The sequence below is a fragment of the Meriones unguiculatus genome, chromosome 1 (genome assembly GCF_030254825.1).
Source record: "Meriones unguiculatus strain TT.TT164.6M chromosome 1, Bangor_MerUng_6.1, whole genome shotgun sequence".
Lineage (NCBI taxonomy): Eukaryota > Metazoa > Chordata > Mammalia > Rodentia > Muridae > Meriones > Meriones unguiculatus.
This window is the reverse complement of record NC_083349.1, coordinates 180,786,418-180,812,424: the sequence shown is the minus strand read 5'-3', so window position 1 is coordinate 180,812,424 and position 26,007 is coordinate 180,786,418. Positions and strand designations below refer to the sequence as shown.

Below are 26,007 nucleotides of genomic sequence, written 5' to 3'. Positions count from 1 at the left end.
AGCAGTCTAAGCACTGAACCATCTCCCCGGCTCCTCATAGGCATTCCTGAGTCCAATCAAGCTGACAGCCTAGAGCAGCAAGAGGCAGGAAAGGTGGCTCCCTGGTTAAGGGCACTGGTGATCTGGCGCCCTCTTCTGGCTCCATGGGTGCCAGGCCTGTGTACACAGATGGCACACAGACACACATGTGGGCAAAACGCCCATAAAATATTTTAGATAAATAAAAATATTTTAGATAAAGTGATTATGAGATGTTTATTTCTATCTGTTGCTGGAACTCTCCTATGTAGATAATCCACAATCTATTTAGCTAGTCCACCATTGGGGTTTTCCCAAGTTTAGCTATTACAAACAACGTTACTGTGAAACCTCTAAGTTTTTGCGAGGTATAAGCACTTCTTTTTTGTGACTGTATCCCACAGCAGAAATGCTGAGCCGGTCATATTATAAATCAGCCCTATGTTTAGAATCAGTAGATTTTTTGTTTGTTTTGTTGTTTTTTGAGATGGGGTTTTTCTTCGTAGCCTGGGCTCTCCTGGACTCAATTTGTAGGCCAGGCTAGGCTCAAACTCACAAGAGATCTGCCTGCCTCTGCCTCCCTGGGTGCTGGGATTATAGGCATTTACCATCAAGCCCAGCTTGGCATCAGCAGGCTTAGCCAAAGCACTGCTACAGTTTATACCCACCAGCAAGTACAGACACCCCAGTTGCTCTGTGTCCTGCATCCTCATCAACACCTAATATGGTCAGTGTTTTTAAATTTAGCCATTCTGATGTCTGTACAGAGAGAGAGTTCATCGAAGCTTGAATTTACATTCATCTATTGAGTACTGACAGTGAGCAACTTTTGATATTATTGGACATTTAGGTATCCCCTTTATTCAAGTTTCCACATAAATACAATATATGTAAAAATAAGCAAATAATTGACAAAAGGAGTCATTGATACAGTCAGCAACCAATCGTTTCTGAGGTTGCTAACTAACCCCTCCAAGCAAACCAGTTGAGCCAGGTCAAATAGGGGTAGGGATGAATTTTTCATTTCAACCTGTAGCTTAGACGTAGCAGGAAGAATATAGTTGGGAAGCGAGGATCTCTAGTCCAGATCTCAAAAATCCCCTCGCTCAACTTGCTGTTTTGTTCTTTAATTGCAGGAGCCAGAGAGTGACCAACCCTTGAACAACCATGGTAAGCTCAGGTCCCCGGGGCCTTTGAATTTCAGCTACTAAGCCACTCTCGTGCTAATGCTATGTGTGACATCAACCCACCATCCATCCATCCATCCATCCATCCATCCATCCATCCATCCATCATTCAACAGAAAGTACTAAGGGTTCATAAGTCCCAGGATTTGATCTAGGCAAAGCCTGGTCTCTGAGGAAATACGACCAGCAGGCCTGAATGGTCAGCAACTCCCTAGTTTAATATCAGCTGGGTAGCAGCAGTGGCACAGCCTAGGCCCTGGCCACATGGAGTTCATGCCACCAAGAATTCAGGGCACTGGTGTTTTACTTGTAGGAAAGAAAATAGCTGTGGATTCCTGACTAAAGGAGACAATTAAATGAATAAATAAAAAAATTCCCAATTGTAAGGGTTTTACCCCCTCCTATTATATATTTTTTTTTAAATCCTTGACACCTATATCTGATAGCCTATACATCAGCAAGACAAAAAAAAAAAAAAAAAACAGGGAACAAAGTAATGGGAACAAATTCTTAAGACAATGGCCAATTCCACTCACGGTAATGATTTATTTGAATCACAAGATCACAAGTTAATAACGATAAGACACAATAACTCAGTGAGTAGAAACAGTACCTCCTTTGTAACTTTGGAGTTAAAAATAACAGTAGACCACAGAGTCCCCAAAGAGGGCCAAGCTTCCCATGGCTCTTCCTGTGTGCCTCACCCAGTGAACAAACCCAAAAACTGCCAAAACAGAACACCTGGTGGGAAGGAAGACTGTGCTGCAAGGGGTGGGGAATGGCTGTATAAACCAGGCTGGCTAGATAAGCCAACCAGCCACAGCAGAGGGGAAGTGGGGAGTGGGGGGGGGAGGGACACAGGGATCTGAGCTCCTGAGTCTCAGAGGTCAGGAAAGCACTCAGGTCATTCAACATCAGAAAGCCAGCCTGCACATAAGGACTGGAGGGAGGGTGGTACTGCTGAACTAGCAGTGAAATCCGTTTGGCTCAGAAAATAAGGCCAATTACACTGTTTAGAAGATTTGGAGTCCTGAAGTCCAGAAGTGAATGTGACAGGATCCACTGGTGTCAGAAAACGTGAAAAGTGTCGGGAAAGTAGGTCAGAAATGATCAGTGCTTTGGGGGAAAAGCACGCAAGGGGGGGAGGGAGGATGGGAAACGTGGGGTGGTCGCATCTTGAACAGGAAGATCTAGGATGTGCTCCCACGAAGCAGACTGAAAGAAAGGCTGAAAGAGGTTGCTGTTGTAAGCCATGTGGAGGTGAAAGGAAGCAAGCCTCCCTATTGCTTCCTGAAGCTGCCATGTTTCTTGCCCAGCTCTCCTTGGGAGAAAGGCCCCCTGAACACCTCCTAAGTTCATTGCCTAAAGAAAAGGGTCCTGAGAAGATCCAGATCCTGTCTCTGATGCCCACTGAGAACTTTTCCCAACCTTGTCATGCTTTACCGCCTCATGTGTCCTTTCGTGTCACTGTGACCAATACACCTGATACAAACAACTTCATAGAGACAGGGCCCATTCTGAAACAGTTTCAGAATGTTCCAGTCCATCACAGCAGGAAAGAGGGTGGCAGAGCAATTCACGTGATGCTGCAGAAAATGGGATACAGAAAAGGAAATTAAAAAGTAGGCAGAGAAAGTAGACACCCAAAGATACACCCTAAGGGCTCTGCTTTCTCCAGCTAAGTCTTAACTTCCCAAGTTTCTAGAAGTTTCCAAATTAGTTCCACTATTTGGGGACAAAAACATTCAAAACTATGAGCCAGTTGTGTCTTTTCAGATTCAGACTATGACACTGTATGAAGCAGACGTGTGTGTATGTGTGTGTGTGTGTGTGTGTGTGTGTGTGTGTGTGTGTGTTTTACAAATTTCAGGCAATGATAGCCTCTATATAAACTCCCTGGTCCCTCACATACTCTCTCTCTTGTTCAAAACGTTCAATGCCTCCCCAGTGTGGTCAGGACAGATGCTGAACCCTGGTATGGTTTTCAAGTCTCCACAAAAGGTCTCTGTGGCCCTGCCTCCCGACAGGCTCCAAGCCTCCTCATCCTCCAGGACACTAGGCATTCACAGCACCCCTTCAATGCCTGGGTCTGAACTGACCCAGAGCCTCTGTTCCAGGTTTCTTCCTGTCCCAAAATACCAACCTATCAGGAAGCCTTCCCAGCATCACCCCCCGGGGGCTGTCTCTACTCCAGTACACCTTCTTCCACCTGGTGGACTGCCGTTTTCGGCCTGTTTGCCTCTTCCCCAGACTCTCTTCTTAAAGACAAGGACCATGCTGGGCACTCAATGTGTGATGGACCACCTTGGAGACAAAGCCATTATGATACATCTACTCACAAGTATTTATCAAACCTCTGCTACACCCTCACTGTGAAGGGGGGCAAAAATGAAGGCAGAGGACTAGGGGTGTGGCTCAGTCAGCAGAGTGCTTGCCTAACACACAGAAAGTCCTGTGCTTCATCCCCCAACACTGCAGAAACCGGCAGTGGCGGTACATGCTTCTAATCCCAGAACCAGGAGAGTCAGAAGTTCAAGGTCATCCTGGTCTACAGATAGAACACAAGGCTAGCCTGGCCTACACGATCTTGATCTCCTGCCCTTGAAAAGACTTTATCAGAGAAACAACTGGATAAGAGGAGGAAAGCCAAATGTTCTATAGCTCTGGAGGGTGACTGTGCTTGATGACATCTGATGTTCTGGAAGAACCAGTGACGGAATTCTGGATGTTCCCAACACAGGCACAAAACCCAATGTCTTACATGATAAACATAGTAACTACCCTAACCTTATCATTATGTAATACATAAATATGTTGAAATGTTGCACAATACCCCATAAATACAATTACGTGTTAATTAAAAATAAAAAATATATTCAAGAATGGGGCAGGACAGATGGTAATACATCGTATGTACTATAGTAGGCTCCCAAGTACATGCCTGACAAGTTTGGAAAGCTCTCAGGCACAGGTAGAGGCACAGCTCTTGTACAGGTTAGGGCAAGGCAAGGGGAGGTGGCCCCGGCTGGCAGCTCATTTGAGAAGAGGTAAATCTGGGCAAGGGAGGGCAGGTGGGCGAACACGTGATCATAAAGCTCAGCTTTATCGATCAACCAAAAGTGTCACCAGGGCATGCTGACACAAGTCAGGGGCACAAGACTGTGGCCTTGGCAGGGACGGGTCCCAAGCGCTGTCTGCGCACTCCTCCCTCTGTCTCATTCTCCTTGCAGATGTCACTCCCTTCCGCAAGCCCCGCAGGCCCCTGGAGACCTTCAGAAAGGTGGGGATCCCCATCATCACAGTGCTGCTGAGCCTGGTAGCCATCGTGATTGTGGCCTTCCTCAGTGAGTTACAGTCCCTACTTAACTTTCACCCTGCTCCACACCCATAGGTGGCAGTACCCACCTGCCCCGCCCGCCCCCGGAAGTCCTCATTCTCACCCCTCATCCCCTCAGCAAGCCACAGCCCTTTCCCGTCCTCCAGCCCCCACAGCCATAAGCAGGTGATCTGCACAAAGCCGGGGGGTGGGGGGCTGGGAATGAATCTTCATGCCCCACGTATCCACCCCTGCTTTGGAGGGAGCCTCCTTCTAAGTGAAAGGCGAAGGTGAGCGCATCACCCCCACCCTACCCCCTCCCCGTTCTCCCAGATGGCTTCTCTTCCAGATGGTTGCTATACACGTGGCACCCATTCCAAACCCACACAGGCAGTGGCAGAGGTGCCCGCCCCCAGCCGCCTCCTTCCTATCTTCTGCAAACTGACAGCTGGTGGAGGGGCAGGGTGAGCAGGCTGCATGGGGTGATGGGTGCAGGCCTACTGTCTGGCAGGCTCGAGAGCAGTTCCGACTGTAGACATCGAAGGGAGAGGAGGGACCAGGGAAGGTGGCCGGGCAGGTGGCACCCTCTGCCCACCCCAGCTCAGTCTTCATTAGCCCTAATGTGCAGCCCACTCTGTGACAATGATTCCTACAGTTACAGCAGGGATTGACCCGGCAGGGAACTGAGCACCGGAGACAAGCTTAGGAGTCAGGGATGAGGCTCTTGGATGCCCATGGAACCTGTGTGTCCCTGAAGGAGCCTGCTGAGCCCCTCAAGTATGAAATGCCTTTTAAGCATCATGAGCAGTTGTAAGATGCCTTGTGTTGAAGAACCTGGATTGAAAACCAAGAGTATGTAGCAGCCAGAGCTGGGACCCAGGGCATCTAGTGCCTGTACAACCTGGGCCTGGCTCACCTTTGGGGAGCCTGTATTTAGAGCTGTGATGACATTTGCACCAGTAGCAGACGCCCCCCGTTGGCTGACACACAGAGATCCTATGCTTAAGCACTTCATTCCACACTCGGACACTGAGGCTGGGAGCCCAGGAGAGGCAAACAGATACAGAGGGTAGGACAGGACCCCAGTTCTCTGGCTGAGCAGGTTCTCACCTTGGTAACGGTAGATACGCACCATTCAGACACCACCTCAATCCTTTCAGACACCACCTCGATCCTTGACAGCCGAGGGTGGTTGTGAGGTATAAAAAAAAAAAAAAAAAAACCCAAACCACTTCTCGATCATGGCTGGCCCAGCCTGATATGTCTGTGTTAGTAGGCTTTTCACTACTGTAACAAAACCCCTGGAACCAACTCCCAAAAGTTGTCCCCCGACCTCCAGCTGGGAACACACACACACACACACACACACACACACAATTATTTCTTTTTAAAACTGGCTGCCAGCCCCCAGCCATCCTGACTTTCAGAAGCAGCACCCTCTCTCTGCCCCCCAGCTTCTGGTTTGACCCCAGCCCTCTCGGTCCCTCCCTAATGTGCCTTCCAGTCAAGGTGATTCTGGATAAATACTACTTCATCTGCGGAAGTCCTCTGACCTTCATCTCCAAGGGACAGGTGTGTGATGGCCACCTTGACTGTGCCTCGGGGGAGGACGAGGAACAGTGTGTCAAGAGCTTCCCAGAGAAGCCGGGAGTGGCAGGTGAGTCCAGAGACTGAAGGGCAGGAGCGGTGGGAGGAGTCTGCTCAGGTGGGCTCTCCACCCCAGTTCTTTGTCAGTTTCTAGCCCTGCTGGGAAAGGTCCCCAAGAGCAGGGCCGTGGCTCATCTACCCTTAGAACCCAGCACTGGACAGGCCACACACTCAGAAAGCATTTTAATGGCCCTGAAGCGGCAGGAGAGTCTTGCCAATGCTATACTGGTTGTGCCTAATTTTTTTTTTTTTTTAACAAAAAGGAATAGAGTACATGACCTTGGAGGGTTCCTCTTTGATATCTCAAGAAGACTAGAAATGTGATTATCGTGTCACTTAACCAGCTGGCCACCCTTCTATTCACAGTGTTTCCTGTAACATACTAGGGAACAGGACACAGGGAGGTCACTGAAGGAATAAATGTTTCAAGCACAAAAACAGGGATCTTCCAGCTTGAATTGACCCACAACACTTATCCCAGAAGATGGGTAATAAGACCCTTTGAGGGGTAAGGCTGAGTGATTTCCTGTATTTTGGCTCTTAATTAGTAGAGTCCAGTGCCTATGGGCACTTGACATCCTGATGCCAATAGAAGTTTTCACTCCAACTCCCTCTCTGACCTTCCATGGAGAAGCTGCCAGGTCCCTGGCTGGAACATCTCCCCAAACTGTGCAAGCTGAGCAGGCCATGGTAGAGCAATTACGTCACTGATCATCACAACTGATGCCCAGATGAGCAAAAGGAATCGTTGTCTTTAACCAGCTGGTTGGGCTCCCCCCTAGCTGCCATCCATATTAGGCTCTAGTCCACTGGAAGGATGTCCCTTGATGTTGAACACGTCCTCAGCTCTGGGTGAGGCAGCATGGAAGGTGGGGGCTAGAGAAAGCCACCCTCCAGCTGACCCAGGCTCCTTCCCTCCCAGTCCGCCTCTCCAAGGACCGATCCACCCTGCAGGTGCTGGATGCAGCCACAGGGACCTGGTCCTCTGCCTGTTTTGACAATTTCACAGAAGCACTGGCCAAGACAGCCTGCAGACAGATGGGCTATGACAGGTACTCAGCCAAGGCCATAGGAGGCTGTTATCTCAAACCAGCAACCTCTCAACCCATCCGCCTTCTGTCCTTCCTTCTTTCCTTCCTTCCTTGTCTACCTGACTTCCTTCCTTCTTTAATTCCTGTCTGTTTGCCTGCCTTCCTTCCTTCCTTCCTTCCTTCCTTCTGTCCTGCTTCCTTCCCTCCCTCCCTCAACCACTCCATCCCTTCCTTTCTTTGTCTTTTCTCCTTTACCTCCCTTCCTCCCTTTTCCCCAAAAATACAGGCATGGGATTCATACTGAGCTGTGTTTGAATCCCAGCACTTTCGTTTACAAGTTGCATGAAGGTTAATCCCCCAGCTTCAGTTTCCCCCAGAGTTACCAATGCCAATCTCATAAGAGGAGGATGGAGCCTTTTCTCCCCAACTATCTCTCTTTTTCCTTTTGTAAGAAGTCTTCTCTAGCCATAACACGAAGCTTAATTTACATATGCAAACTCATCTTGGTTAAAATTTAGCAGAAGGGGAGACTGGGGGTGTAGCTCAGTGGTAGAGCGCTTGCCTGGCACATGCAAAGACCTGGGTTCCATTCGCAGCACTTGAAAACAAAAATAGCAAGGACTAGCCTGATTCCACTGGGGCCCGTCACCAGAGTCCCAGCTCTCTCAGTGAATTGCAGATGCAGGTCCAAATTTGGAGTGGACGGAAGGTACATGGAGGGTGATTAGCATTACATAGATTTATATTCATTTGATCTTGGCAGAAAGCTCAAAGCATGGTTATTATTAAATCCATGTTACAAGTAGGCTCTGAGAGAGCAAGCAGCTTGCCTAGGCAGAAGCTGGGAGGCAGAGGGCTGGAATCTGTACCTCCATGACCCGATCCCTGGGCACCGCGAGTTCTCCTGGCATCTGTTTGTTCATTGGGAATTCTCTCTACTCACGAGGCTTCAGCAATGATGGTAGGGAAAAGTGAGAACTGATCCTTCCAGGAGCCTACCTACTGAGGCTTGAAAGGAACCCAGTGCTTTGCTGCAGAGAGGGACCAACCTCTCCCTGGGAGGCTGAACTTCCTCAGGATTCTAAGAAACTGAGTCCAGAGACAAGACAGAAATGATGACTACTATACAGACATTGCCTATCCATCCCAGAGTTCTTTCCATAGATCTCTAGGGCAGTCTCAAGGTTTTGCCCTGTAGATATTCTGGGCAGCCAGAATGAATCCATACAGCCCCTGTGCCCTCTGCCCTCTGGTTATAAAGGTCTGCTCTCTTCCCAACTCCCACCCGCTAGAAACAGACACCCCGTCACCCTCATTTCCAAGGAGAGCAGGAGGCATGCCCAGTACTGCTGGCCCCACTTCCCTGCAGGCATCCCCTCCTCCACTTCAGTCCAGACAACTGCAGAGTCAGCTGGACCAGATACAGCAGGCTGTCTCAGTTATGAAACTTGGGGGTTTCCTGAGGTTCTTAAAGTGGTAGCCTCCCAGAATTTCTGCCCTTCCAGAAAGCACTGAGGCACTGGCCTCTTGGGCTTTATGGTATCAAAGTTCATTAATCAGGCTGCATTTGATGAGCAGAGGTTAGCTTTCCTGGGGATATTTACTGCCAGCGTCCTCTCTCCTCTGGGTCGGAGCTCTCTGCTCAAATCTCTCTGCTTTGTTTCCTGCCTGGATCAGAAGGAAGCCTTTCTTATCCCGGAACACAAAGCCTTGGGTGGTCCAGTGTAGGAAGAACAGCAGGGAGGAAATCGGGACTCAAAGAGACCCACGGGACAAATATGACTTGCCCATGGTCACACACCAAACTGGTGTCAGAGCCAGCATATGAGTGCAAAACTTGACCTGAGAGAACAGATTGGAGAGGAAGGGAGAGATTTAGAAGATGCCAATTTGGTGAAGAAAAAGCCAGAGAACAGAGTAGCTAGGGAAGGCTTCCTAGAGGAGGAAGATTTAAATCCAGGGTTTTGAAGGAAGGCAAACATGGATCAGCAGAAGGGAAGGGGGGGCGTCCAAATTTCAGAAAGTTCCATCTGGACCCCTATGAGAATGGATCCAGGCTTCTTTTGTCTCCGGGTCCCTCATTTGGAAAACCAGATACACATCCATATCCCAGTTCCTCTGTGTTGAGACAAGAGTTCAAAGAGTTTGCTTCTTTGCTCCCACTGATGTGAACCTGAGGAGCTGCTGGGGTGCCTGAGAGAGGGACAGAGCTGAGTGACAGGAAAGTGAACCCCTAACCCTCTGCAGAGCTCTGGCTTCTGGACCAGAGGTCCCTGTCGAAGAAAGCAAGGCCGCAGCGGCTGTCTTAGGCTGAGTTCTGTCTTAATGTGGCACTGTTCCTGAGAGCCAGCAAAGCCAGCCCCGCCCCGCTAACCTAGCACACCCATGCTCCCTGTCCCCCGGGAACAGGGGCTCTTCCTGCCGCCCAGTTCAGCCTCTACCCCAGCTCATGGCTCACTCTCCCTACCGCAGCCAACCCATGTACAGAGCAGTGGAGATTGGCTCAGCCCAGGAACTTGCTGTCGCTCAAGTCACAGGAAATGGCCAGGAACTTCAGGTGCAGAATTCAAGTGGGTAAGTGAGGGACACATTCTGATCCACAGAAGCTAACCAACACTGGGAAGTGGCTCCAGGTTGCAGCCAGGGGAACATGAGCCAGACAACAGGAAGAAATAACCAAGCAGCTCACTAAATGCCCAGGGTTATGGAATCCCATTTTTAGGCTCAGAGGGTATTCCCTGATGACTTTAAAAAGTACAACATGCACTGTCCTTTCTCAAAGGCAGAGGAATGAACAATGACCCATCTCCCTGAATAGTCAAGCCTTCACCTTCCATAGCTGCTTCGTGTTCTCTAACGAGCCGGCTAGGCAAGCGCCCAAACGGAGCTTTGTTCTTTTCCATCACTTCCCCAGGCCAAAGCAGGACCTTCTAATACTCCAAAGAAGGCTCCCCAGCCCTGGCCTCACCACTTCACGTTGAGCACAACTGATTCCAAGCAAAATCTGCCACAAGGCAGCCGAGGCTCCAGGGGCAGGCTGGCTTCTTAGCATTCAGGACGCTGGACAGATGCTTATCACAGTAAAGCTCATAAGGGACAGGGTTGGTAGTAGAATGACTATCTGCATGATTCCATCAAAATCCTGATCTTGGGTTTGGAAGGGCCTCTGCATGGCAGGTTCTGCTCCCCTCCCCCCACCCCCGGGCTGCCAGGAACCCAGACTGGCTTTGCACTGGGTAGGTCACCATCCGTGGTAGGTACATGCACAGCGATGAGGGTGTTGAATCAGATTGATTCACACTAAGTATTAATGTAGTTCTAAGGCCCATGAGGAAGATTCTGGGCTTCCCCAGTATGGGGGGACAGGGTTCAATCGGCAGTTCACAAAGGCTGAGTTCCAGCCTTCCGGTCAAGGGGGGCACAGAAGCCACAGGACCCCGTGTCTCTCTTTCAGATCCTGCCCCTCAAGTTCCCTAGTGTCCCTGTGCTGTCTCGGTGAGTGCACCCCATCTCTGAGGGCTTGGGACCTACACCAGCAAGGAACAGGAAAAAATTCACTTTGCTCTATCTCCTAGTCTCTAACTCCCAGTGTCTGGGGCTAACCTTGGGCTCACAGATCAGTGTTCCTTCCAGGGGTTAATGCTAAGAACTCCCTTTCGCCATCTGCCTGCAGCCCATGACCTGAGTGTATTGGGTTTTTATTACTGTAATGAAATTCCTGGGGCAGGATGAAGTCATATAGAAGAGTTTTGCTCAGCTTACAGTTTTAGAACCTGGATGTCTAAGACCAGAAAGCCACCTTGGTCTGGCCTTAAGTGCTGGTTCAACACTGGGTGGTGGATCACATGATGAGATGTAGAAGAAGAAACCAGACAGCAATCCAGAATGGGCTCTTTGTCCTAAGTTCTTGAAGGCACTCGGGGATCATAGAAAACTACCTTTTCCCCCTCAAAGGAAAGCTACTCTGATGACCTCTAGACCCTGCCTCTTAAAGGATCCACCACCTCGTCACCACCACACCCAAGACTAAGCTTCCACAATCATGGAGGCACACTCAAACCATAGCCTAACTGTTCCAGGGACTTCTAAGCAGGTCACTGGCTAGACAGATGTTTTATGTAAAGGCTGTGTGAAGCAGTCCAGAAGAGTCTAGACAGCAAACCAACCCCCCCCCCATCTTGCCAACCAAGAGGTTTTGAGTGTGTGAGCAAAGGTGCAAGTGAAGAGCAGGGTCAGATCAGATAGTGTTTGGCAGGTGGGAGAGAGAGATGGTGGGAAGGTGTCCCCGTTGTAAAGATCATCATGGCAGGGACTCTCCACAAGACTAGAGAGGCACAGAACAGGGCAGAGACATTGCACTGGAGGTTTGGGGTTTGGGTTGGCTGGTTGGGTTTTTAGACGTATTATTTTTATGGGTGTGTGTGTGTGCATACAGCACTTGTAGAGACCAGTAGAGGGTGTCAGATCCCCTGGAGCTGGACTTACAAGCAGTTGTGAGCTGCCTGTTGTGGGTGCTGGGAGCCAAACTCAGGTCCCTTATCCACTGAGCCATCTCTCCAGCCCTGACATTGAAGATTTTAACTCAAATTCAAAGGTCAGATGTGAACACAGATCAGAAGACAGGGTGGGCCAATGGGCAACCTCTCTTAACAGGAGGAAACTCAGTTCCTGGAATTTTCTTCCTATTTCCTGATACCAAAGTAGCTTGTGACTGACTGTTTACTCAGCGGGGAGTAACAGTGGAGCTGTTCATTTTGGGCGGTGCTTTCAGAACTAACGACTCTGCACACTTGTTTTGGTTTGAAGATGATAAATTCCCAGCACAATAGACACATTGGTATTCAAAAATCTAAGTTCCCAAACACACACAAAGTACAGGGAGTGGACACCTGCTGTCTACCCAGGAATGATTCTGATCTGATGTGGGTGGCCTCTCCCTCTCCTTCCAGAACCACTACTGAGGACCCCGCTCCCGGGCTTTCTGGGATGGAAACCCCCCCCAAACCTGACTTCCCCCTCCTTCCTCTTCCCCCTGAGTCCAGGCTGTGGAAAGAGCCTGAAGTCTCCTCGTGTGGTGGGAGGGGTGGAAGCCTCCGTGGACTCGTGGCCATGGCAGGTCAGCATCCAGTACGACAAGCAACATGTCTGTGGTGGGAGCATCCTGGACGCCCACTGGATCCTCACGGCAGCCCACTGCTTCAGGTAAGCGCTACAAGGAAGCCAGGGGTGGGGAGAGAGGCCGTGGAGGGAGCCAGCCCCCTGACTTGTTTCCTGATTGTGCTCCCTCCCATCCCTGTCATCCCTGTCTCTCCCAGAAACCATCACTGGGGTACAGCCTCCACAATGAGACACTGACCACAATGTTCTTGTTAAATCTTGGGGCTCTCTGCCGGTCTCCAAGGTTGAACTCTGTTGGGTGAAAAACTTCAGATACCCAGGGTCATCACCCCACAGTGTTCCCATTCCACTCATGCTACAAAAGCTCTCCCCACACATATGGTCTCCCGAAAACTTGTCTCCTCCTTGCAAGTCCTTCGGCAGATGGTCTCAGGGTCTACAGTCACTGCCTACATCACTGCCTATGAATAGAGTACGGTTCAGTCCAGCAGAGAGGGAGCTGTCCAGGCCTTGGGAAAGGGATCCACCCAAGGCTTCTTCACTCTCCATCAATTCCATTCAGCATCTAGTGAGAACCAAGAACCAACCCTCTTCAGATAGTGTGCATCACATGGACTCCATCGTTGTCCTCAAGGTTCCCCAGTCCAGACCAAGAGTTTTCCATCATTTTGAGGCTGACTAGAGTGCGAAAGCCCCTCCCAGGGAAAGGCCCATGGTGTGGAGACATGAACACAAGCTCATGACTCAATGGATCACAATGCAAAGAAAAAAACCAAGATGTAGGAGAGACTGCCAGGATTTGAAGGTCCAGGAATGGGGCACCCCCTTCCCAAGCCCTCTGGGAAGAAGTTTCCTGGGCACTTTTCATGAAGAAAAAGAATCAGACCTCCTTTTAAAACCTGGCTTCAGGAAGATGGCTTTCAGACTGCCTTTTCTACCCCTCCTGTCACCACATCCCATGACCTCCTAAGGCATCAGCAGACCTGGAGACCTAGCCTTAGGCAAAGCCTCTGTGTGCCTGGCTCCCACCTCATCTAGCCATTTCTATCCTTAGGAAGTATCTTGATGTGTCCAACTGGAAGGTGAGGGCCGGCTCAGACAAACTGAGCAACTTTCCATCCTTGCCTGTGGCCAAGATCTTCGTCACTGAGCACAATGCCCTGGACCCTAAAAAGAAAGACATTGCCCTCGTTAAGCTGCAGGCGCCACTCACATTCACAGGTAAGAAATGGACCCTGGGAACAGAGCCTCCAGGTTAACCTCACTCTGGCTCTACTAAGCAACTTTGGACACATCATGTTCCCACTCAAGACCTCAGTTTGCCTATGGGTATCCAACTAATATGTCATCTCAATATTGCTAGTGCCCCAAGACCTGCTCTAGCTGTCAGCTTACATTCATACCTTCCCCGGCAGAGACTCTTCCAAATCTGTTGTTTACTCCATTTGGAAAGTCCAAGTCATCCGATCTTGGAATTGTCAGGGAACTTTTAAATTTTTTTTAAATTTCTCATCCCTGACCAGTGCCCGAAAACCTAGCATGTACTGGTATTCTCTCTCTTCTCTCTCTTCTCTCTCTCTCTCTCTGTGTGTGTGTGTGTGTGTGTGTGTGTGAGAGAGAGAGAGAGAGAGAGAGAGAGAGAGAGAAAGAGAGAGAGAGATGTATTATATGTTAGAAGACAGAAAGGGGGAGAGGAAGACAGCCCAAGTGGTATGGTTCCAAGAGACAGCAGTGGGGAGGTTGAACTGGAAAATTAGAATAATTGTCTACCCTGCAGGGACTGATCCCTAGCTGTTCAGCACCTAGACCTGGGTGATTTAGGCAGAAAAAATGTTGATGGCACGTGAGTGAGGTAAAGGAAAGGCCAAGGGTGTGGGCTCTAGATTTATTTGTTTAGATACCGAGGGCCTCACTGACAAGCGGTTGGTTCTCTCTAGGGATTAACTAACCTACTCTCACTTAGACCACTGAGAACCCCAACATGTAAAAGCACAAAATATAGGATCTCCTTCTTCCTCTCTGTTCCCGGTAGACACAGTCAAGCCCATCTGCCTACCCTTCTCTGATGAAGTGCTCGTCCCAGACACACCACTCTGGGTCATCGGATGGGGCTTTACAGAGCAAGATGGAGGTGAGTCTTGGGCTCAGAACCTTGGACACCTTGTGTGACAGTCTTATTACTCTCCCCAGCCGTAATAAGAAAGAGGAACATGATTCAGAAAAGCCCACCCTTCCTGACCAGGCACCAAAATTTCAGGCATCAGAAACTATTGATGGCCCAGAAAAGTAATCCAGGCTGAGGGGAAAGGTGAGAATGAGGAAATACGTTTTCAACCTCCCAGGAAAGATGTCTGACACGCTGCTGCAAGCGTCAGTCCAGGTCATCGACAGCTTGCGGTGCAATGCAGAGGATGCCTACCAGGGAGAAGTGACCGCTGAGATGCTGTGCGCAGGTACCCCACTTGGTGGTGTGGACACCTGCCAGGTGGGTCCTCCAATGACTGTGGGGAGTTCATCAGTAGGGGTGTAGGTCCTGGAGAGGTGTGAAAACCTACACACTGGATGCCCACGTGAAGCCTGTCACGCTCGATTTGTTTGTGATGAAGGAAGGCAGAGACAGGGCCTGAAAAAAAAGGAGGGGTGGGTGGGTAGTGGCTACAGATGAGCGGAAAGAATTTAAAAACATATTTCACATTTAGAGATGGCGTTGCCACCTTCTCCGCCCATCCTCACTTCCCATCATCTATGATCTCTTTGACGACAGTGACCCCAGGTCTATGTTCTCTGTCATGGTCCCTATACTGCTATACTTAACTAAAAAGATCATCTCATGTTAGGTGAGCTTTGGTACGAGTCCCTTTTCCCATCTCCATGGCCAACAGGACTTTTGAGTAACTCCTATGTTCCTTCTTACCATCCCAAACCTCCAGAGAATCTTTGGAACCATTTTCATTCAAATTTTTCAGCCTACTCCCATCTCCAGACATTAAAGATCCTCATTTAAGAGCTATCTCTAAATCATCTCTTCTGGGCCACAAACATAACAGATTTGGATACAGTATCTGCCCTCCAGAAACTCATGGTGGCCATAGTTTAGAGAGGATATACAAGCAGGCAACCAGACCACAGTGTTAGCGGTCTCAGAGAGAGGCAGTAAGAGCGTTTTTTTTTTACTACTTTATGTTTGTCATCAGCTCATTTATTGGCTCTGTCAACCTACTTGATTGTAAACTTCCAGAGGGCAGAGATGTTTTCCCCAGTTGATTGAATCCCCATTATCCAGAACAGGACCTAACAGAAGCAGGCATTCTGTTGATGAGTCAGTAGAGGTGGGAACTACTGGACTAAACTAAGTACAGTTTGCTAGTATAATTTGCTAGGCTGGCAGTTTGCCCTCAATTTATTTGCCCACAGATGGGCCATTTTCTCCTCCAAGAGTAGAGAACACTGACCAATATGAGCAAGAAGGAGGTGGAGAAGCCAGCACACACAGAGCCATGGAGAGGGCAGGGAACAGATGGGCCAACAGGAGGGAGAAGGCCACCCTCATTCCAGCCTGCCTCCCCAGCGGCTCCTGTCCTGGCTCTTCACAGGGTGACAGTGGTGGGCCTCTGATGTACCACTCTGACCAGTGGCAGGTAGTAGGCATCGTGAGCTGGGGCCATGGCTGTGGGAGCCCCAGTACTCCTGGAGTGTACACCAAGGTCACTGCCTATCTTGACTGGATCTACAATGTGCGCAAGGTGAGTGTTTCAGTCCCACGACAGTGGTGGTGGGAGGAGCTCCCTCAATACGTCTATCCTGAGGGCACGCACCATCCTTAGATTTGACTTAAATAGCTCTGATGACCTTTTACATCCCAAATATATTTCCCTCCCAGCAAGCTGACAGCCTGAGATCTCTCTATTAAGGCCGAGATTCCAAGCTTTATCATTCTCCGTGACCAGAATGAGCCTGCCGGGCCCTTTGGGGGAGAAGATACTAAAAGTGCAGAAAGGGTTGTGAAGTTTCCTGGCCCCTGGAAGGGAGTGCAGGAGGGGAAAAAAGAAAAGAAAGAAAAAAAGATCTTAAGGAAGATAATGTCAACTTCCAGTCATCTAACTTTCTCTTTGCTGTTGTCTTTCTTTCTTTTTTTTTCTAACATTCTAGTCTGAGATGTAACGCTGCTGTCCGACCCATCCAAAAGCTGCTTCCCCCTCAGACCTACACACTGTGATTCCCTCAAAGTCAGACACAGGGAAAGAGCCTCCTTGAACACAACCCTGGTATTTCCTGAAGCAGCCAAGGACGCAGACATACGCATTGCAGCGGTGCCCAGAAGGAAGTCAGATGACTTAGATCAGCCACCCCTGCTTCTCCCGAGCTCTGGGAAGACAGGAAGTCCACTAAGTGAAGGCAGGCCAGTGACTCAATTCTCAGAAGTGTTACTCAGCCAAGGAGGCTCTCCCTTCCACAGAAGGAATGGAAGTCATCTGGCTCTCTCCTGGGAGATCACTAAGGGATGAGTGGATGAGAGAAGGGTCTGGAAAGCCTTTGTCTTCTTTGCCCGGTCCTAAAACCACTGGGGTAAGAAATCAGTCAGTTCTAATGTAAGATGTATAGTCTAGTGTCTAGGTGTTTTTATTATTGTTATCACTGTGCTATCATTAAACAGGTACGAGAAATTGTTGGCATAGGCTTCCTGGACTGCTTGATAAGAATCCATCTAAGACTGTCACACCTTTGGTCTCCGGCCTGGTGTTACAGGACGGTTCCCTGGAAAATGTGAACAAATGCCCATCCAACACAGATAGAGCACCAATGACAAACCAAAGAAATTATTCCGCCTGAGTCTAGATTGTTGTAAACCAATGGGTTTAACTTGAAGGGGGCTGCATCATCCTCCCCTACCATAGATGATAACACATGGAAGAGACATCTCTGACATTCTCAGCACAGTGCACAGATAGTTCCACTGAGAAGCTCTATCCCAGATATCACCCCTCCCCCGGTAACTGGTGACTGCTTATATATACTTGGAAAGGACCTCATGAGTCCTACGACTCTGTGGGCTTCTTGTGCCTTGTAGGCCTCATAAACTATCCTCTCATCAGCTTCCTGTGTCTTATGGGCCTCCCTCCTGTTTCCAGGAAAAAAGTATTTCAATTCAGAGAAAAGGTGTATAATACTCCACCCCTGATCTTATGTGTTTTTGTTTGTTTTCTTTTACCCTCCTCTTCAATGATGTTCCCTGAACTTCAGACAGGTTGGTATAGATAGGTTAGTGTTAGTTAGATGTTTTAGTTAGGAGTCTATCATTGTAATAAAACACCATGACCAAATGTAAGTTAGGGAGGAAGGGTTTATTTCATTGCTGGGGTCCAGCCCCAGATGAGGGAAGAGCTTCAGGGAGGGCAGATGCAAGAGCGACTGAGGGATGAGGGATGAAAGGATAGACCATTCAGTTTCCTTTCATGAGAGACGGGACAGAGAGGAAGCACGTCTCAGTACGGCTTGACCTGCTCTGACAATTTGTGTCCCTTGCGAGCTTTATTTATACATAAAATCATTTCCTCAGAAACTTTAATCATTGATTACGGAGCCTTAGGTCTTCCTTGGTTACATAAGTATATAGGAACAAAAGAAACAAAGCAAGCAAACACCAAATGTCATAAGAACTAAAAATTAACATTATGATAAAACCAGTTTTCTTTTAACACAAAGTATTCTTCCTTGTGATTAGTGTTGTAAAGCCTTGCAGTTACAAAAATGCTAGAAAGGATGACTCTATTTGAGTTTGATTCTGTTTTAAGTTGGCATGGAAGTAACAGATTTAAAATTATTTTCTTCCACCTGTTACATTACACTTATCTCCTTCAAAAGTTCAATCTTTCTGACCCTTAGTTGATTCTTCCTTTCCTTCCTCTATTTTTCTTATATATTTAAGATAAAACCATCATCCTTTTCTTGGATTTTTAAAATATTGGATAGCCATTTTTGCTTAAAGACAGTCTGTCCTTCTGTTTTTCTATAATATCAGAAAAGTTCTGGTCTGACAGGTTTATTCAGGAAGGCAGGCAGTTCAATGAGCCAAAATGCTTGTCTCTGTGACTTTGTCATGAACCCGTGTTTCAACACAATTTCTATCTTTATTACAATCCTCTAAGGGCTAGAACATCAGGGTTTCTAAAGTGCTTACTTTGTCTTCAGGAAAGTACCAAGGTCTGTCAATAACAGCATGATCAAAATCTCTTCCTGTCCATACTAGTTCCTTGTTTCTGAAGCTAAACATGAAAAACTAGTGATTTAGTTACAGCTTGTCAGCTTTCAGATTTTCCCTAAGTTTCTCTTCTTTAACAATTTTTTCTCAAATCCTCTACATCATGCTTACAAATATCATTTATTAATAATCCAACACTAAACTTAATTACGGTCTACAGAAGACTCACTTTTCTGCATAGCTGTTTTTCCCTTAGGGAACTACCACTAGTTTTATTATTATTTTTTACTGCAAAAAAAGAAAAAAGAGAGAGAAATATTCCTCCATAACTAAGACAGAAACCTATGGATATAACCATAAAGTCTCGAAGGCAACGGCATATCATATTCAACAATAACATATTTAACATATTAACATACTTAACAACAGCAATAGCTTTCCCCTTGGAGCCAGGAGTCTCTCTGGGACATGTGTTTGTCCTAACAATACCAAATACGAGCCCTGTGCAGCAGGATTTAAATCCAACGAGGAAGCGGCTAGCCACACCTCTAACAGGCGTGTCATTATTGCACCACAGCCACATCTGACCTGACAGAGGGGTAATGCAGCATACGGGGTCAAAACAGCGGGACTGTCAGCAATTCTTCCCTGACAGTCAGGATAACACCTGGCACCAAAAAAGGGCATGGGGCAGGAAGTAAGTTTCCACATCAGCCCCCATCCTCATTTCTCTCTGTCCTACAGCCAAAGTGTGTGGTGTCTTCGGCAACAAGGACTACTTGCCATCTAGTTCTGGCATGCAACCAACAGCAGTGGCAAAACATTTATGGTTTAAAGGGCCTCAGGGGCCTCCGTGACCAGTGACTTACAGGGTAGCAATCGACCTCTGTTACTAAGATTCCATCCAGTAACCTTAAGGCTTCTGGACATGCCTCTTCCCCCCCACACAGAATGTCTTCACATAAGCTCTTTAATTGCTGTTTCTTTACTGTTCTTCCAGATGCCTTTCCAAATCTGTAAGATACTCAAGGTTTAGCATTATATAAGAAAACTTTTTATAGAAGACAGACAGCCTCTCTGAAGGCCCACCACCATCTGCTCCAAGCAAGTGCCAATTGGTCTTGAGAGTCAGCAGCCAAGGGCACAAGTTAAAATAAGACATTAGAAGGCTCCAATGCCGTGTGAAAGATGCCACCACTGATCAGTCATCCTGCCAGGGAGCAGTGTTGGGTACAGCAATATGATGGAGGACACTTTCTCATCTAGCTTTCCATGACTGTCTTAGTCACTGTCCTAGTGCTGGGAAGACACACCATGACCACAGCCACTCTTATAAAAGAAGGCTAGGGTCAGATATAAGGGGATGTCTTCCTCCCCTATCAATGGACTAGAGGAGGGGCACAGGGGCAGAAGAGGAAAGGAGGGTGGGACTGGGAGAAGAAAAGGGAAGGGGCTACAGCAAGGATACAAAGTGAATAAATTGTAATAAATAATAAATAAATAATTTAAAAAAAAACTAAAAAAATAAAGACTGAAATGCTTAAAAAAAGAAGAAGAAGAAGAAGCGCTTAGTTGGGGCTTGCTTATAGTTTCAGAAGTTTAGTCCATCATCAACATAGTGGCATGCAGGCAGACGTGGTGCTGGAGAAGTAGCTGAGAGTTCTACATCTGGATCCAAAGCCATCAGGGAAATAGAGACTGGGCCTGGCTTGGCCTACCCCCAGTAACACACTTCCTCCAACCATTGCCATACCTGCTCCACAAGGCCCTGCCTCCTAATCCTTCTCAAGCAGTACCACTCCCTGATGACTAACCATTACCTAGATAAGCCTGTGGGGAGCCGTTCTTATTTAAACCACCACAATAATCTACCATAACTTCCTATGAGTCCTGTCATCTCCTCACCCTGGGGCCCTGCTGCGGAGCCACTGTGCATCCACTGCACCTAGTGATTCCAGCAGGGTGTCTTACACTGCTTGGCCCAGCCCAGAGCCAGAGCATACAAACCCAAGTTCTAGCCTGCCTCTGGGTGGTTCCCATGCCTGTCAGGTTCTCAGTTGGTACCATAACTGTTCCTTCTCCATCAACCACATCTGGCTCCTGAAGAGGTCGAGCAAACCTTCACCCCGGGTGGACCTTCTTGCAGGGGATAAACAAACACAGCAGAACCCCGAGGCGAGCTTAATCCTTTTACATGGGCCATTCTGTCATTCACTAAGTCTTTTTCTAAAATTTATTTTAGTTAATTTATAATTATTTGTGAACATTTTTGTCAGCATGTATGTCTGCACCGCATGTGTACCTGATGCCCAGAGAAGCCGGAAGAGATGCCCAGGGACTGGTGCTAAAGAGGTTGTGAGCCCGAATGTAAGTGCTGGGGATTAAATACAGGCCCTCTGGAAGAGCAGCCGGTGCTCTGAGCCATCCCCCTAGCCCCGTTAGCTACACACACACACACACACACACACACACACACAGACCTTTGGTGATGAATTGCTCAAGGTTTAAAACCCCGCCCTTGCCAGAGGCTTGCCTGAGTAGCATTTAGCTTTCTATTATCCCCGCCCCCTCCCGAGGCTCAACACAAATCTTCTCACATTTTCTTTCAAGTTACCCAGGCAGGCCTCATTGTCTGCTTTGCCTTTTTGTTCATATCTTCCTGGTGACTCTACCTTATAAACCCCGCTTACGTGACAGTTTGAATTGTTCAGATCTGTCAAAGCCTATTCTACATTTTAGCAAATCGAATTCCACCCTTGAGCTCAGGAAAGCCATAGTTCTAAGACCCCTGCTGGTTTAACTTCTTTCTGAAATACTGATCTTCCATACCAAGTCCTCTCAGTGATGCCTATCTTTCCCTTGCTGCGTGGGGATATCAGCAAACGAGACTAATCTCTGAAAACTCAACCTCTGTCTTAAGGGGGATGGGTAGTTACATCCAGTAGTTTCTCTGCTCCCACGGCACTGGGATTACTCTCATTCACCCGGCTGTCCCATGGACTCGAGAGCCAGCTGGCTGGGAAGGCGCTTTCATTCCCTGTCTACAAGTCCTTCCCAATCCAAACAGCTGAGATGCAGCATATCCCTGCTCATCATAGCTTCCCACACTAGGCCATTATGATGGTCCTCATCTGCATGTTGGATAGTGAGCTTTCCTCTCTGTACCGAAGACTGGTCCTACAGGGTAGCCTCTATCACTTCTATTTCACTCACCCCACCCCCACCCCCAGCTGTCTGACGAGTCCCATGAATTTCAAGTTTGGGGATTCCAGGAAGTGCTATTTAGCATAGACCTAATTTGGATTGCCTTTCCCTTGCACCGTGCCAGCTGTAAGAAACATGAAGGCCACACCCCCACCTCGTCCTCCCTTTCTTCCACTTTTTCTGCCAAATAAAAGGCTAATGAGAACAATTCCCTCCTCGTCTTTTTTTGCTCTCCATTACTCTCACCCAGGCAAATTCTCCTGGACAGAGAGCTCACCCTCCACTGCTTGTCTGATTACCCACGGCAAAGCCGCAGGATTGTTGGCACAATGTATTTGCTTAGGGGGCATTCCAATCCTCATGTGGCAAACCCGGAAGGAGATGTGCCACCTATTACATTAACTTTTCCTGAAAGTGAATGAGCAAAACTGTATTGATCTCAGATGGGGCATCAGCAAAGGACAGAAGGAAGTCCACTGTGGGTGAGGGCTTACCTACAGCAGTGGGGGCAACTTATGGGCAGTTACATCACTAAAAAAAGTCTCCCCTTCACAATCACTAACAGCTCATATATCCTCAGGGAAGGGTTGGGCCTCCGGCACCTACTGTACTGTCTCAAATTACTCATGCCCTCCTTCCACTATGATGGGATATTAGTGGGCCCAACCCCGTGAGGAAGCAAGCACAGCCCTTCTCTTCTCAAGACAGCAGTGCTCATGCCATGCCCAGAGGACAGCATTTCACAATACAACCCTACACTACATAGAGAAAGGTGGCCGCCCTGGACCCACCCCCAGACCCAGCATGCTCCATCCTAGGAGAGCTCAGCTTTGGTTATAAGTCTTGTCACCCACAGCAGGGGACACACAATTGCCACTACATCAAGGAGGCCTGCCACCCCATACCACATGAAAAGGTAGGCAAAGGTGCTCTGTGCTCAGTGCATCAGTCTTGGCAGAAAGTCTTTTAAATTGCAGGTTCCATGCAACTGCTCCTACCCAACCCATCTTTGTTCTGTCTGTTCTTCATTGGGTGCCAATTTTGCTGAGTACATTTTCTACACTTCCTGCTTTCTCAAGTAATTTTATTCCTTCTCTGATAGGGTTGAAGACCAGATAGTTATAGCTTTACAATTAAATTTAGTTGCTTAGGAGTTAAGAAGATGTCTTAAGGTCTAGATAGATGTTTCTAGGCTGATAGATACAAGGTGTGATAGCAAATAATTTAGGTACAAAACTTTAGATTCACCAAATTAGGATGGACAATTCTTTATTCAAGGTTGACTAGACATTATGTATGCAAGTCATATCTATTGGTTTTTTTAATTGTTTGATAGTTGTTCTTACTTAAAAATTGCTTTTTCAAACAGACAAAAAAGGGAAATACAACAGCTTGATCTGGTGCTTTGAATTTGATTGTTAACTATGCTGCTTCCCAAGGCCTGCTTGCAGTCTTTTATGAGCAGACACTCATGTACACCAAGTATTGCTGTGTAGCCTTGCCTCCCTGGTTGGCTGAATAAAAGGTCTAGATCTGGGAAGGGCAGAAGTGAGAGGCAGAGCTAAGGTTTAAGGGCCTTGGGAGACAGAAGAATCATGGGAGGTAGAGGAGAAAGGATCCAGTGAGCTAATTAAAGAACCATGGGGACTGGGAGAAGGAATCTGAGGTTCTGCATGGAGAGAAGTGGCCCAGATAAAGAGCATAAGCAAGTATTTGGGGATTATGGATGGAAAATAGCCAGACAGAAATGATTAAAGCAGATGGCTTGGGATGGGGGCTGGGAGATAATGAGATAGCTTAGGTAGATAGCTGGGTAAAATGATGCTTAGTCTAAAATCTAACAGGTGTCTATGTCTTTTATTGATTAGGATAGCAGGTTAGATAACACCACTACAATAATTAGGCTTTTAATAATAAACATTATTAGCCCAATCTTTTAATTTTCTACAACACATAATATATGTATTCATAAGAATATATTATATATATATGGCACCAAAAACAGCTCAGAGAAATGATCCCACAAAGTCTAGCTTGGTAGGCTCTAACAAGGAATTTAGTGGGTTCACATGGGTGACTTAAAGGCAGTGGCACCACCAAATCCTCCCCCCCTCCCCAATGGTTAGCAACCACTAAAGCAGCATCACTGAAATTCCCTGAACAGCCCACAGGCAGCTCCACTGAAGTGTGCCCACCTACCCCCAGCCCGCCCGACAGTATATCCTACCGTATATCCTCAGGAAAAGAACTCACAAGTTCTAGAACTATCTAACCTGTTCTAGGAGCTTCCTGAAGCTGGTACACTCCATTAGCTTCTGGGGTCTTGTTGGCTTCCTCCTTTCAAAATATTCTGGAAGGGAATATTTTGATTTGAAGGAAATAGCTACACCACACCTTGGGATGAGTCGATCCTTCGGAGGCAATTACTTGCCAGTGAAGGCAGAAGTAAACAGAGACATGTTTACCTGCTGATGAGTTGGGGAAATGGTGAACTGATACTGGAGAGGCCAGAGGGATCAAGTGTGATTCCCACACAATCCTGTTCCATTGTCCTCCCTTCTTTCCTCTCTGCCTGATATTGGCCTTGGAATAAAGACAACACAGATGAACCAAGGACATTATGTTAAGGGAAATAAGCCTACATAAGACACATCTCATTTCATTCTACTTATATGAGATATATAATCAAATTAATTGGCTTCCAGGAGCTGGAAGGAGCAAGCAATAAAGAGTTATTTGCTAAACAGAGTTTCAGTTTGTTGTTGTTGTTATTGGTGGTGGTGGTAGTCATGACAGTGGTGATAGTGGAAGTGGTAGTGATGATGGAATTGGTGGTGGAGGTGGTGGTGGAGTTTGTGGTGGTAGTGGTGGTAATGGTGATGGTGGAGATGATGGTGGGGTTGGTGGTGGAGGTGATGGTGGTGTTTTGGAGGTGGTTTTGATTTTTTGAAACAGGATTTTTCCTTATGTAGCCCTGGCTACACAGAGAACTCACTATGTAAACCAGGCTGTCTTAGAACTCAGTGGCCGACCTGCCTCTGCCTCCTGAGTGCTGGGATTAAAGGCATGCACCACCATGCCTGGCTCAGAATTTTAGTTTCACAAAGCAAAACATTTCTGTAAGTAGATGGTGTTGAGGTGACAGCACAGCACAAATAACCCTAACACCACTGCATAACATGCTTAACAAATGTCTAAGATGGCCATTTTGTATGTGCAATTTACACTTCAGAAAAGCCAGGCCTGTAAGCCTAGCCACTGAGGACACACAATAGCAGGTTCAAGGCTAGCCTGGGTAACAGAGAGAGTTTGCCAAGGCCAGCCTGAGAGGCGTAGTGAGACCATTTCTGAAAACAAAAAAATTGAAGAAAGGAGAGATGCAGATAAAATTACATGATAGAGCACTTGCCTAGCATGCATGAGCCCTAGGTTCAATGCCTGGGCCTACCAACATCATAAATAACTGTATTGGGGTCCAAGACTGTGGCAGCTAATAGTGTGAGCTCTAAAATCAGAATGCTCATGTCACCAGTCTAATCTCTGGAAAGGTTCCTTAATGCTTTCCTTTTCTATGTCTACAGAATGAAGATAAGACTAATAAGTAAATAAATAATGTCTTGTAGGGTTGTGTTAAGAGAATCAGCACACTTAGAATATGTCTGTTACATAGAAGTATACTTTCCAAGTATTATTGTCTTAGTTAGGGTTTCTATTGCTGTGAAAAGACACCATGATCACAGCAGCTCTTACAAAGGAAAATATTTCATTAGGGCTGGCTTAAAGGTTCAGAGGTTATGTACATTATTGTCATGATGGGAAGCATGGCAGCATGCAGACAGACATGGTGATGGAGAAGGAGCCAAAAGTTCTACATATGGATCAGTAGGCAGCATGAAGAGATAGTGAGCTACTGGGCATGGCTTGAGCATCTGAAACTTCAAAGCCCACCCCCAGTGACACACTTCCTCCAACAAGGCCACACCTCCTAATCCTTTCAAATAGTTCACTTCCTATGAGCTTATGGGGGACATTTTCATTCAAACCACCATAATTATTCTTGAAAAAGTTTTTTATACAATGTATTTTATCGTGTTTTCCCTTACCCAACTTTTCCCAGATCTTCCCATCTCTCTACCTACCCAATTTTATGTGTTCTCTCCCTCTCTCTAAAAACCCACAAAACAAAATAATCAAACATAAAAACAAAATAAAACAAAAGGTACCCAGAAAACAATGAAGTTTATTTGTGTTGATTAACTATTCCCGAGCATGGTGTCTGCCCTAGGT

The 26,007-nt window shown here is 47.3% G+C and overlaps 1 protein-coding gene across 3 annotated transcripts in view; it reads left to right on the top strand.

Annotated features, from left to right (window-relative positions):
* Tmprss4 (transmembrane serine protease 4) overlaps positions 1 to 17,250 on the top strand; it is a 32,103-nt gene extending 14,853 nt beyond the window's left edge. The window contains exons 2-13 of one of the 3 annotated variants that reach the window (XM_021637913.2): positions 1,155 to 1,188; positions 4,436 to 4,549; positions 6,026 to 6,178; positions 7,091 to 7,220; positions 9,672 to 9,773; positions 10,654 to 10,694; positions 12,242 to 12,401; positions 13,372 to 13,538; positions 14,350 to 14,448; positions 14,660 to 14,802; positions 15,911 to 16,060; positions 16,467 to 17,250. In XM_021637913.2, coding sequence (XP_021493588.1) covers positions 1,155 to 1,188; positions 4,436 to 4,549; positions 6,026 to 6,178; positions 7,091 to 7,220; positions 9,672 to 9,773; positions 10,654 to 10,694; positions 12,242 to 12,401; positions 13,372 to 13,538; positions 14,350 to 14,448; positions 14,660 to 14,802; positions 15,911 to 16,060; positions 16,467 to 16,478 — 1,305 coding nt within the window. In that variant the 3' untranslated portion in view covers positions 16,479 to 17,250. Of the gene's footprint in view, positions 1 to 1,154; positions 1,189 to 4,435; positions 4,550 to 6,025; positions 6,179 to 7,090; positions 7,221 to 9,671; positions 9,774 to 10,653; positions 10,695 to 12,148; positions 12,402 to 13,371; positions 13,539 to 14,349; positions 14,449 to 14,659; positions 14,803 to 15,910; positions 16,061 to 16,466 lie in introns of all 3 variants that reach the window. The other 2 variants (XM_060372978.1, XM_060372981.1) reach the window with 2 other exon arrangements.
* Positions 17,251 to 26,007: the final 8,757 nt, after the last annotated feature.